Consider the following 14,569-nt stretch of genomic DNA (forward strand, 5'->3'; position numbering starts at 1 on the left):
ACACTTCTCAGCGTAATCTCCTGAGGACTTTAAACTGCTGGTCCCGGCCCCTCCCTGGGAGGCCACACCCTACCTGAAACCTCTGTGCCTTTTGCAGTCAGGCTACCTCTGTTGATGCATACCTCAGAGTGAATCCTGTCAGAAAACCCCTGCCCCCTCCCTACTTGTGGAACCTTCCCTTCAGGCAAGTGGCTGGCTCCCTCCCCTATAGAATTCCTCACAGAGCCCACCACAACCCCCCTAGAGTGACTCCCATCCCCAAGCCTGCTTTTCCCCTACACCTTACAATTCATCTGAGCTTAGTGACCCTAGGAACAGCTCTCCCACCCCCTGCAGATCCTCTTTTATTTTAAAATCTCCATACGAAAACACTCCTGGAAGCTCTTCACTGGGCTCATTAAGACAGCCGCCCCCAGCCTCTGGGAAGCAAGTCACTCGTCCACGACCACCAACAGCAGCAGAATCCCGATGTTCAGGATGTCTCAAGCCTATCAAGTGCCCAATACACCCATTCAATTCACGGCAGTACCACGCAGCTGCTGACATCCGTGCTTTGGCTACAATGTTAAATCTGTTACCCTTACCATTGTTCATCAGATGAAAGACAACCTATGAAGCAGGTTTGTGATCACTTCAGTAGGAAGCCTAGGCTTGAAAAGTCCACAGACATGCAAGTGTGGGGCCCAGTCAGAGAGTTTCCACCATGCCAACCCACCTGTCTCCTGCCCAGGTTTCATCCCTCAAAAGGCTATCATCCAGAGAGGCCTAAATCAGTCTCTCTTTTCAACAGCCAAGGAACATGGAAGTCAAGACATCCACAACAGTGAAAACAGAGGTCCCTCTGTTCCTCCACCCTACTTTACAGAAAGGAAAGTGGAGAGCAAAGGTCTGACTTGCCCTGTGGCAAAGGAAAAGCCCAGGAAGGACCCCAGGATATAAAGGCTGTTTACCTCCAGGGTGAGCTCAAACCACCAGCTTAGGAGGAAAGCAGGAGACCTGTTGGGATAATCCCTTTGTTACAGAGACTTGCACTGGAAGCCTACAGTTTTGCATCTCATCATAGAATTCCACCAGTTGAGGTGGTGCTGGGGGGTGGGGGTGGGGGTGGGGGTGGGGAGATATGGCTGATGACAGGCCTAGAGGAGGGTGTAAAACCACCACAACCCAAACCCAGGTTTGCCCCCTAAGCCTTTTTTGACCTGGATACAATTCACCATCATCATCGTCATCATAATCAATTTGCTGTCCTCGTCATCAGTGTAACCATTCCTCCTCGCCACCAAACACTGTCAAAGAACGTCTCTATATTGCCACATACTGTGAAAATGACATTTCAGGATTTCGGTATCCAGGGCTCAGTGGTGCTAAGAGACTTGCTGTTTGGAACAAGGCCAGGTTTCTGGACACATTTGTTCGAGCATATTGATCTCTGACTATGAGCTGTCCCTGTGGTAGAGTCTGGACAGGGCCCCTCAGCAGGCATCATTCCTAGGCAGTTGTCAGGTGCCAGACAAGAAACCCAACCTTGCCGGGGCGTGGTGGTGCACGCCTTTAATCCCAGCACTCAGGAGGCAGAGGCAGGCGGATTTCTGAGTTTGAGGCCACCCTGGTCTACAAAGTGAGTTCCAGGACAGCCAAGACTATACAGAGAAACCCTATCTCAAAAAGGCCAAAAAAAAAAAAAAAAAAAAAAAAAAAAAAGAAGAAGAAGAAGAAGAAGAAGCCCAACCTTGATGTCCAGGGACCCGGTTGGGAGCAGTTCACTGATGGCTTCCAGGGATCTCCCTTTAGCCTGTATCTTCTCCAAGCTTGGCTTCTATAAGATTGGAATCACTGTGGACTAACTAGCTCATCTGGCTTTTGAATGGTACTAGGGGCTCCCCCTCCAAAAGACTGCATGTGAAGACCATGAAGTTGCCAGGGCACTCTACAGACTTGTCGGTCCTTGTTAGACTGTGGCCCTCCAAGCTCTTCCCATCTTCCTCGAACTGCACCCCTCCTCAAGGAGCACAGGCCCTTCCCCCAATGGGAGTACTCTTCCCTTCCAGGTCCCGTTGGAGTCCCAGGCCACCCTCCGGAGGTTTAAACCTCCATTCCCTGAGGACCAGCCCTCGCCACCCTACCATCTCATCTCTCATTGTTCTGCAGAATCCTGTTCCCCCAACACTAACTCCCACAGCAGCAGAGTCCCTTCCCCGCTTGGGCGGTCACCACTGTACTTCCGACTCTGGAAAGCCTCCCTTCGCTACTTTCTCCCTGCAGCTACCTGCTCAAGATAGGCTACTCCGTTTATGAAACCTGCCTCTCTCTCCTGGGCTGAGTCTCTCAGCTGTTTGGCAGGGACTTTGGGACACCTGCTCTGGTTATGTTTGCAGACACTGCCTGACCTCTCAAACAGAAAGTAACATTCCACCTTCAGAAAGAAGGTAGTGGGATCGTCTCCAAGCTGGGTCTGATGGGAGATGGGTGCCCGAGGTATTACTAAGACACAACTCAAACCTCATTTGTGAAAGAAATTTCTTGTTTACACAAAGGGGTGGGAGGGGCCCACCATCCTGGCCATGCTCTGAGAAAGAATCCGGTCCTTTGGCAACATGAAGGCAAGGACCCCACTGAACCAGGCTCTGGGACCCTGGAAGGAGCGCTTATTCCACCCGTCCCGGGACAAGCTTAAGAAAAAGCGCTTGCACAAGAAGTACGCTACACGCGTGGGCATTTAGGGATTTGAGGTCAGTTTCAGGGGCTCCTTCTTGTGGTCCCTGCCCGCGGCTTTGCTTAGTTTCAACGACCTCCCAATACGGTCCCCTAGTAGCCCCAAACACGAGAAAGAGAAATCGCATTCTGGTGGTCATGCGGGAATCTGGGACCTCCCCACAACCCAAAGTTTCCCCCCCATCTCCAGCGAACCCACCAAGTGCCCCCTTTACAATCTCACAACCTCCGGCTCACTCTACACCAGTGAAGACTAGGAATAAATCCACGATCTGGCCCCGCACCTGCGGGGTTCTCCAATTTGGAGGGGGCGTGGATGGTGCCAAGGTCAGGACTCTGCGTGCGGCCACGCGGGAGAGGCTGCAAGCGGTCCGACCACGCGGTGCAGCCGGCTTCCCAGGAGCCCCACCAGGCTTGGGGCGGAGGGGAATGACCAGGGGTCCCGGCAGAGCCGCGGCTGTCCACTCACCATTATGGGAGTGAGATGCAGGCGACAGTAGCAGCAGCAGCAGCGCGGAGAGCGCCGTAGTGGGAGGCATGGTTGTGCTCGCCCGGGGACTCCGAGCAGGTGGCTGCGGCGCTGGCGCAGGGTCGCGCGTCCGGACAGCGGGAGCGTCGGCGCCGCTCCGGGAGGCCTGGCGACGGCCGCGAACTCCGGAGTCGCGATCCGGCCGCTCCTCCTGCCTACCGCAGAGCTGGGCTGGGACACGGAGCCAGCAGCGACGAGCGAAGGTGTCTGCGGCCCGGGCGGTGTCTGCGCCGCTGCGGCCCCGCGCACGTTGCTGCGAAGACTCCCGCCCCGTCCCGTCCGCGCTGGCCTCCGCCCCCTCCCCCAGGAGCTCGCCCACAGCGGCGGCGGGGTCGGGCGGGGCGGCGGCTGGGCGGGCGCTGGGCTGCGAACAATAAGCAGAGGAGGAAACTCCGCCCTGGAGCGCGGCGGGCGGGGGAGCAGGGGCTGGCGGTCCCGGGCAGTGCGTGTGTGAGTGAGTGTGTGTGTGTGTGTGTGTGTGTGTGTGTGTGTGTGTGTGTGTGTGTGCCTGTGAATCTGTGCTCACGCTGTGTATACTTGCCTGCGCGCGCGCCAGGGACCCTGTCAGACAATCAATCCATGCCGCGGATGTCCTACACATTGCTTTTGCAGGGGATCAGCCCGGATCCTCCATAATGCTACCGCCCTTACAACGCAGGCACAGGCCCCCCCAGTCTGGAAGTTCCGATAAGAACCGACCCTTCCAGGCCCCCAGACCTCAGCGCCTTCCTGCGGCAGAACAAGGGAAGCAGGTCCCCTGCCCAGCAGGTGCCTGGATCTCGTGCAGTCCCCAAGTCTGTCCTCCGGGATGAGCCCCGTACCATCTGGACGGGTTTTTGTTTTTGTTTTTGTTTTTGTTTTTGTTTTTAACCTCTCCCACCGATGTACAAATGGATGCGACTCTTTTAAGGCAAAAATTTCAGCGCTTAATTCGTGCGCGTCTGTGTTCTAAGTGCTTTGCACGTATTAATTCGCTTGCTCTTCACGGCAGTCACATTTTTAAGCCTCGTTTTGCAGACAGAAAAATAGAGTTAAAAAAATAGTTTAAAAAGTTGTTTAAGATCCCTTAGGTGGTAAATAGCAGCCTTACTTCTGAGATTAATCTGGAAAAATACTTTGCACAGAGCCCGTAATACTGTAATTGAGCCATAAGAAATAATATTGCTGAATAAAAAGCAGCAATGGAGATTTAAGGGCCTCGGCGTCAAATCCAACCTGGGCTCAAAACCTAGTTGGGCTAACTCACTCTGAGTGCTTTGATTCTTTACATACGAAGAACAAGGCTAACAACACTTCCAACAGCTGCTGAGACACTTGCTTGGGAGACGCACTTAGCGTAGGGCCAGAACCTTGAACAGCCTTAATGAAAGAAGCAGCTTTCGCTCGTGAGAAACCCATAGACCTGAGGTGGGAGATCGGAATTGGAGAATCTCATAAATGGAGAATCTCATAAACCCGAGTTTACTCTGTGAAAGGACAAAGAAGCTCGCATCCTATTCGTTTGGGGAGGCGGGGAGGCTTTGCGGGCTGCAGACTCAGTGGAGTCCCCTGCAGAGGTGGCACTCTCATCTCGGGATACAAAGCTGAAGGGGGAGGGGAGGCTGACACGGAAAGGATATGGTGAAAATTTGTCACACATGACTCCTGGGTTGCTAATCCGGAGTCTTTCTGTCAGATGAGCCTAAGTGGAGAGATTGTTCCCGGATCCCAAGGACCGTGGACCTTATGAATCTCTCAAGTGGGCTATGCGCAGGCTCATCGTGAAACCGCTTAGGAAGAGTAGGGTTGGGGCGTCCTTGCAGCGGGCCTCAAGTTTGAGAAGAGCTTCCAGGCTGTCTTTACTAGGAAGTTTCTGCATGATCGTTCTGGCATGGTATTCCACGCCGCGTATGGGAAAGACAGAGGGTGTTCCCTGTGAATACGCCGGTGTGTGTGTTTATGTGTGTCTGATGGTCTTTTTTTTTTTTTTTTTTTTTTTTTTTAGCACTGTTCTCCTCGACAGTAGTGCCAACAAAAGGCTTGCTTCTCAAACCAAGCAACACTTTTTCAAAACTGAGGTTGAAATTTTTGTTTTGTATGCTCTCCGATGAATTGTATGCTCTCCGATGAATCATGCCTTTCACTCAGCGAATCTATACAAACTCAAAAACAATCAATACTAAATTCGTGGATAAAGTCTGGGACATTTTACATTCACATGATTTCAGATTGGCCCCACTATTAGATCACACATAGTTAAAAATGACAGCAAATATCTAGACTTAGGAAGTGGGGTACTTTTTGCAGTAAAAACTGCAAAGTCAGAATTGTGGTTCCCAATCTCCAGTACTGACAGGACCCCCCAATTTACTTCCAGAATGAGGCCAACAGAAAGTGCTCTTCTCAGCTGGACTGAAGCCCTGGTTCATCTGCACAGTGAGCTTGCTGGCCTGGAACACAAGATTGTAGCTGCAATGCAGTGCCCTTTACTGATGCTAGTCCACCATACTTCTGGAATTCAGTACACATTCTCTCTCTCTCTCTCTCTCTCTCTCTCTCTCTCTCTCTCTGTGTGTGTGTGTGTGTGTGTGTGTGTGTGTGTGGTGTGTGTGTGTGTGTGTGTGTGTGACCAAACCCAAGGCCATGTGCATGCTAAGCAAGCAATCTATCATTGAACTATACTCCAGACCATCCATCCCCTTAGTAGATTTTATTTATTAAGTACACTGTATCTGTCTTCAGACACACCAGAAGAGGGCATCAGATCCCATTACAGATGGTTGTGAGCCACCATGTGGTTGCTGGGAATTGAACTCAGGACCTCTGGAAGAGCAGTCAGTGCTCTTAACCGCTAAGCCATCTCTCCAGACCAGATTTACACACTCTTCCATGTCTACTTTTCACTTCCTCAGAGTAGGCCAGAACAGCACAACAGCACAACAATATATGTAATATATATGTGTGTGTATATATATATGTATATAGGTATATATATATATATATATATATATATATATATATGTATGTATGTATGTATATGTATATGTATATGTATATGTATATGTATATGTATATGTATATGTATATGTATATATATTTGCTAATCTACTGATGCAGACATGTATGCCAGCTTGGAACCATAACACAGGGACCTATGGCATGAGGTTTAAAATTGTATTCTTGTTGTCCCTGTCAGTCCCTCACTGTTAGGAGCAACTTGACAATGCAGCTGACCACATCCCTAAATGCTGACCTGGTAAGTCCTCCTGATCTTCATCCTGAAGCACTTTGATCCTTATTCGCCATGTCTATTGAGGTAGAACAGACCCTGTCCCATTACACCTCCTACTAAGATGTAATATGCTCACTTACCCCTTCAGTGCCGTTGTACCTGCAAACAGGACCAGGGATGCCTGTCTAAAGGACCACGTAAAAGTTACATGGGCTTTCTAACCCTAGGTCAGAGCAGTGTTCCGTTTGTCTTGAAATCCAGGACCTGGAAGATAGTGCCTTATCCTGGGAAAATGCACACAGGTAAACAGATGACGAAGTGCTTGGATTTTATCATAAAAGCTGCACTTTATTCTTGACTGCCAAATTTTGTAATTCTATGAATTTCCACTGGGGCTTAAATTACCCACCTCACTCCAAAGTCATGCCCTGTGTGTTTTTATTTAACCGTGTCTACTGTAACAGGCCCTGTGCCAGACATTATGCACCGCGCTGAGAATCCACACACGGGTGGCATAGCTTCCCCTCTCTTCAGGGAGAAGTAATCCCTGTACACAAACACGGTTAGCAGGTGGCGAGAACTGTGTGGGCAGCAGAGAACAAGGCACACAGCTCAGGCTAGGGAAGGCTCTAGGAGGAGGGATGTGCGACTCTGGCTAGGTCTTCAAAAGAAGGAAAGGTGGAGCATTTCAGAGTCAGAGGAGAGAGGTCAAGATGAGCCTGGGAGCTGAGATCTGCAGGGATTCCCCACCCCCACCCCCACCCACCCCCAAGCAGAAAGCTATTTTGTAGAGTGTTAGGGCCTGACAATAGAAAGGTCACTACAGCTAAAATCTTTAAGACAATGACCAACTTTCCATGTAAAAACAATCATTCTAGCTCCAGCGTACTTAGAATGGTAGGCAGACAGATGTAATCTCAAGGGAGACCACAGCACAACGTGAAGCCAGTTCAATGGTTCAGGGAGGCCTTGAATTTAAACACTAGAGACAGAAATGAGATGAAGGTTCTAAATAGGATGTATTTGGGGGACATAAGGATGTGGGGTATGGTATAGCGGCTGTGTCTGTGGAGTACTGTGGCATAAAGGCATGACTGGGTTCTAGATATCTGCTGGTTATTAGGTGGACTATCTGGGCGCAAAGGTTGTGGGGGGCGGGGAGAGTAGGGGCATTCCTGAAATAGAGGAGATACGGGGGGGGGGGGGGCTGGAGGGTGGGGAAGGAAGCAGATTTGGGAGAAGAAAAGTTTAGTTACAAGATGTGCTGATGCTAAAGACCCGTGACACAGTCAGAGTCATATCTGGAGGTCCCATTTGTGACACTGGAGCTCGGACAGAGGTCAGGACCAAGAGCAGCCACAGGAGAGTGGTCAGGGTACAGGAGGGTTTGAGGCAGGACTGATGGGGATAGTTTCAGTGGAGATAAGAAAAGACTGAGTCAGATCCTGTGAAAGATCCTCTTTCACAGCCGGACTGCAGAGTGGGAGGGGCTGAGTTACTAAGCCAAAAGAGATGAAGGGAGGAGTTACTAAGTCCCCTTCCCCCAAATGGAGGGAGGGAGAGTCATCCAAGTCACCTGCTGCAAGGGCTGAGACAGAATCCGGCAATGAAAGAGCCAGTGTGGTTTCCATTAAGTAGAATGAATTGTCAGGGAGGTGCTGAACAGAAGACAGACGCTAAGGGCAATGTAGATGGTGGGGCGGGGTGGGAGGAGGGCGCAGAATTCAGCACCCAGGGAAGGCTTATGAGCTGTTTAATCTTAAAATGACAGAAACTTTTATGATTGTGAGTTAGGTAGAAGGAGCTAGCTTCAAAGGAGAAGCTAGAAGAAGCAGAAACAGTGAGGTTCATCTTAAGCCAAAGAATGCCAGTGCTAAAGGTCTGGAGCTGAGGGCTGGGGAGATGGCTCAGTGGGAAAGGGCCTGAGTTCAGATCTCTGCATCCTCCCTTTTCCCACGAGCCAAAAAACAAAAACAAACAAACAAACAAAAAAACATGTAAAGCTAGGTGTAGTAGCATCAATCTATAATCAAAGTGCTTCTAGATCAAGATCAGAGGCCAAGATAAGAAAATCCCCAGAAATTTGGGGATCAGTGAGTCTGTGGGGATCACTCAACAATGAAAATCCTGTTTCACAGTGGAAGGTGAGGTTTGACATCCAAAGCTGTCCTTTAGCCTCCATATATATGCTCTGTGACATGCACAGAGTAACACACACCACAATGATTTGGAGAAAGTATTGTTTTGAGACACTTTCTATCAATGGCAGATGGGAGTTACATCTTGGGTTGAGTCAGCCCAGAATGTTATCCTCTGACTTGGTGGCCATAGATTCTGGCCTTGTTCTTAACCTCTATAACCCAGTCTCTTCCTCTATAAAATAAACCTCAACCCACAGAGTCCCGTGGTAGTTGGGGGGCTCAATTCGTGGATATTTTGGCATCCACAGAAGAGACACTTCAATCTCTGCTTTGTTCCAGAAGTATTTGTTTCCTCTTACGTATCTGAGTCTAGAGTCATACGAGCCTAACACACTGTGCCCTGGAGGGACAGGTGAGAGACTTTTCCATAGAGGTGATGCTCATCTCAAGCCAACATTACAGGCTACCAAATCTGCTTGTACCTGCCCTCTTCTCAGATGAAACAGAGCCATGCTGTGCACTGTCTCAGAATTCCCACACCTCACATTCGGACAAAGCCGAAGGTTCGGCCGATGTTAGGGGTCACTGGACCTGAAGTTTTCTTCTCCCACAGGAAGAAAGCTGAGGCCCAGAGAGCTCAGACAACATCCTCACTCGTGTTGCTTGTAAAGAAGGTTCCAGAAACAGCCTATCCCTCCAGCTACTGTTTTAACAGGCTGTTCCAAATCCTTTGTCAATGTTATTCTCATCCATACACCTGTGTCTCACAATTTGGAAAGTCTCGGGTCCCCTGGCAGGAACAGAAGAGCTATATCACGGAGACAGAAGTAGAGGAGTTGGAAGAAAAGACACTCAAGCGTCGCTTCATCTCAGTCCCCAGCCTGCTTTCCAGGCTCACTTCCTTCCCAGTCCTCGTGCAGTCAAACCAGCATGCAGTTAATTTCCTCCACCCTGGAGTCGGACCAGGCCTGAAACCTGCACCTGGGCAATACTGAATGGAACTTGGTTTGTATGCGGCAAATGGCTTTCCACGTCTCATTGTCCTGGCATGATTACATCCTTATATAAACCCAGAAGGGTAAATGGAGTGCTATTGTCCCATTTTCCAGTTGAGGAAATGAAAACTCATTTCCCTAGCACTGACCCTGAAGGTAACTGTAGCTTTGTTCTGTGATCTCTGTCTTGGATGTTGACACACGTGTCCTATTTCTCCAGTGAGCTCTGAGTCCCATAAGGACAGAGCTGTTGTATCTGGCTCCTTTTCTTACCTTGGGCCTGACATGAGTCCCTCACCTCTCTCTGCTTTTCCTCCACCTGACACCAAAGTCTTGGGTCCCAGAATTAAATGTGATCACGTTCCTGTTCAAATGTCTCTGTTTCGAGTTGCCTAATTTCACTAAACTGGCTTTCAGAGCCTTCTAAATTCTGGTCTGTACTAACTTTCCCTCCTTCTCTCCCACTGTTGGGGAGAAGGTCTCTTACACTGGATTCCACACACCCTGTTCCTGGCAAGTCTTTGCAGGTGATGGATGATTCTTGCCCCAGAGTTAGCTCACCTCCCACAGTTTGTACATTTGGAGGCTTAGGCATCATGTTGTGACCTGGCCTCTGCCCCTCAGATGAGAATTAACCGTTTTCTCCTCTTCTTGCCTAATTCACTGTCTGAATAGATGGTTTTGGGGGACAAACCTCAGTTCTCTCTGTGAGAGCGAGAATCCCCCTTTAGTCACTTGTTTGCCCACTTGGTGTGTATTTAGCACAGCATCTGGTACACTGTGAGTGCCCAATAGTTGAGCAAGTGTGTGTTAGTGTTAGTCCAGTTTGTGTTACTGTAATGGAATTCCTGAGGCCGAGCAATTTATAAAGAAGATAAGCTTTTGTTTGTTTTAGCTCCCAGGATGGAGGCTAGGAAGTCCAAGAATATGGTGCTGGCATTCCCTTGTCAGGGACTTTTCCCTGTAACATATGGGAGCTAAGGGTATCACATGGTGAGACACAGTAGGCAAGCTAATTAAAGCTTGCTTTCTTTTATATATAGTAAAACTACTTTCCAGATAACTCATTTACCAATGAATCTATCCAAGATGACACAGACCTCATGATCTAGTCACCTCCTAAAGGTCCCACCTCTTGATACGGCTCCATTGGGGACCAAGTTTCTAGCACAGGGAATTTAGGGGATCCCACAAATGATAGCACTTGACAGTCAATGATAACAAACAAACAAACAAAACAAAACAAACAATGCAACATCTGTGACCAAATACCCAACAGAAGCAGCCTGCAGGAGCAGGTTCACTTTGGCTCACAGGTTCAGAGAGCTCTGTCCCTTGGTTGCTTGGGCAGACATCATGGCAGTGTGAGTGTATTGCTTCTCATGGTAAACAGCAAATGCTAACAGAGCCAGGAAATGGTGATCACATAGAATCCTCAGACTTGCCTCCAATGTCGTAATTCCTCTAGCTAGACATCTTTAAGTTTCCACTACTTTCCATATTACGCTTGGGGACCAGTGAGCCTATGAGATACTGCATGTTCGGAACAGCTGGAATTTATCAATGCTCATTGTATGTGCCAGTGCTGATCCAGATTAAAACCTGGATAGCCATGCTGAATCTTCACAACCAATCCATGAAGCAGGGTACTGTTGTTAATCCTGATTTCTGGGTAAGGATTTTGAGGCTCTTGGAGGAGTTAAATGGCTTGCCTCAAATCCTGTAGCTGTTAAGTAGCAGGGTCAGAATTAACCCTGTCAGCTCCACTTCTCAACCTCTCACTATGCAGACAGTGAGAGCATGGGGTGTTAACTACAGAGTGAGATTTATTGTGCTATAATTTCGCCTGCTGAGTCTCATAAACACAGTTAAAAGATGAAATATCTGCCCTTAGGAGCAATCCAAAATATAGTGTGCAGATGAAGCCCACCACGAGTGCCGTCCTCCATTCAAGGAAACAATTGTTTCATCCACACAATCACATTGCATGCTGCCTCAAACCCTCTTGACTCAGATAAAAAGCACATGGGGTGTACGACTACTGAACCATCTTCACTCTATAGCATACATGAGAGAGACCATGCGAGGTGTGTTTAAGCTAAAGACATGCACAAACTTAGCATTGTATCACAGTATCCCAGGCAATCAGATGGCTCAGTGGATAAAGGTGCTTGCTGCTGAGCCCGATGACCCAACTTCCATCCCTAGGACCCTCCTGGTAGCAGTGAATGGACTCCTGCAAGTTGTACTTTGTTTAATTTTTGCTTTACAAAATAGGGTTTCTCTGTGTAGCCCTGGCTGTCCTGGAACTAGCTCTGTAGACTAGGCTGGCCTCGAACTCACGGGGATCCCTCTGCCTCTGCTTCCAGAGAGTGCTGGAATGAAATGTGAGCACCACCATGTCTGGCTATGCAAGCTGTACTCTTACTTCCACATGTATGTGCCCCATAAATAAATAAATGTAACAAAAAGGTTAATGAATCGTAAGATCTTTGACATCTTCCTCTACCTGCAAATATCAGGATAACCTCAGCACCCCAGTGGTTTCATCCTATAACCCCTGTCCTTTCCCACTCAGATCTCATAGATCTTCCAGTCTCCCTTGGTTGGAGTTATTAAGGGTTTTCTTCTTCCTGGTTACTCAATTGGCAGCATCCAGGGTTTTGTAGCTCCAATATGACATGTGTCCTGGGGCACATATTCTATTTCAAGTCTCTAGCTCAGGTGTCCTTATATCTGACTACAGAATGGGGACAACTGGAGTAGCCCTGCCGTAGCCACTAAGGACAGGACTGAAACCAAGGAGGCAAGCACACTGGCCAGTTATGGACGAATGGCAGCAATGGTTGAGGCTGAGACCGAGCGCTAGAGGTTCCCATGACTTCATTAACCTCGGGGGCATTGCTCTTCCCGTGTCGCCTGGACATTTTGATAACATTTGCACATTCAGGCATACAACTGGATGTAGGAGTTGCCTTTGAGCAGGAAGGATTTGAGCAGTGGCTGGAAGTCACAGCCAAAGAAGACAAAGAAATGTCCTTCTCTGTCTCCCCACTACACACACACACACCCCACATACACATACACCACACACATACTCACAAGCACTCCATACATACATATACATACAGACTACACATACACACCCACATACATACATACCACACACACCAACACACATTCCAACACACACAAAAGACGCAATATATATCACATACAAATGCACATATGCACCACACATGCATATGAACACACACCACACATGTATGCACACACATGCAATGCACACACACACCACACAATACACACACCACACACATATACACACTCACATATATGCATACACACCATACACATGGACATGCACACACACACACACACACACACACATACACACACACCACAAACACATAGACACACAACACACTACACATACATGGACATACACTACACTAATATACACCACATATACATGCACACACCACATCAACACACATCACATATACATACATACCACACATACACACACCACATATACCACACATGCACACACATACATGCACACACACCACACATACATACCACATATATCACATACACATGTACACACAAAGAGACACACAAACCAACACATACACACATACCACACACATATACACACTCACATATATACATACATACCATATACATGGACATGCACACACACACACCCCACACATGCACACACACTATACATATGCACTATACCAACACACATACATACTACACATACACATACATGGACACCCACACTACACTAATACACACCACATATACATGCATACTAACACACACCACACACACCACATATACACACATACCACACATACACATATACACACATACATGCACACATACACACCACATATACCACATACACATGTACACACAAAGAGACACACAAACCAACACACACACACACACACACACACACACATCACATATAGAGCACTGTCTTCGCAGAGGCATTTTGCATAGGTACAGTACTGTACCACCATTGAGCCATATGTGTGTTCAATTCCACTGAGGAATAAATAGATACACTAAAATAAAGACACAGCTGGGGTGTTAGTGTTTAGGGGGTCTCCTGATAGTTTCTCCCCCACCCCATACCATAGTCTATACATGCATTTCTAAATCTTTCTCTCCGTGTGCAGTACTGTTCTCCCCACTATTCCCCAAGCTCTGTGAGGTCACAGCCATGTTGCTGGGTTCAAACCTATAATGTGGGGCATACTTTGCAGCATAGCCTTGGGAGGAGATCAGTTAAAAGCAGTTAGGAAAATGAATAAATCTTCACAGATAAATTATATAGTTCAGTGGTTCTCAATCTGTGGGTTAAAACCCTGTTCGGTAATACTTCTATTTCCAGAAAATACAGTTATGAAGCAGCAACAAAAATAATTCTATGGCTGGGGTCACCACAACATGAGGCATTGTATTGAAGGGGGCAGCCTTAGGAAGGGTAAGAACCACTGCTCTAGTTTCTATTCTTTACTCTGCTGTTCACTCATGTATGATATCAGGAAACTCAAGTGTCAATTCCTTATCTGTGAAACATGGGGTAAGGAAGTGTCTGCCCTAACTTCTGTTTAGACACAGCTCTAAACTCCAAAACATAGTTGGTGAAGAAGTTTGAAGAATAGTGTCTTATTTGTAGGGATAACATATATCCACAGATGGATACTTATATCTTATTATAGTCTTTCGTGGGCTCCACACCAGTGGCTTTCTAACCCTGACTAAGAGTAGTTGGTTCAACTTCAGGGACGGTTGTACCATCTGATGCCCTAGGCAGTATCAAGAATGGTGGCTTAATATGGGCAATGTAATAGTGGCATAGCTCTTGCCTAGAATGTCCAGGGGCCTGAATTCTGTCCTTCTTTGAATGTTCTAACCACTATGAGGTTTGTTTGTTTATGACACTGGGGATTAAAGCTAG

The 14,569-nt window shown here is 47.9% G+C and overlaps 1 protein-coding gene across 1 annotated transcript in view; it reads right to left on the reverse strand.

Annotated features, from left to right (window-relative positions):
* The window catches only part of Podxl (podocalyxin-like), a 44,445-nt gene extending 40,905 nt beyond the window's left edge, over nt 1–3,540 (reverse strand). The window contains exon 1 of the mRNA NM_013723.3: nt 3,182–3,540. Coding sequence (NP_038751.2) covers nt 3,182–3,251 — 70 coding nt within the window. The 5' untranslated portion in view covers nt 3,252–3,540. The remainder of the gene's footprint in view (nt 1–3,181) is intronic.
* Between the last annotated feature and the right edge of the window lie 11,029 nt (nt 3,541–14,569).

Source organism: Mus musculus, chromosome 6, assembly GCF_000001635.26.
Source record: "Mus musculus strain C57BL/6J chromosome 6, GRCm38.p6 C57BL/6J".
Taxonomy (NCBI): Eukaryota; Metazoa; Chordata; class Mammalia; order Rodentia; family Muridae; genus Mus; species Mus musculus.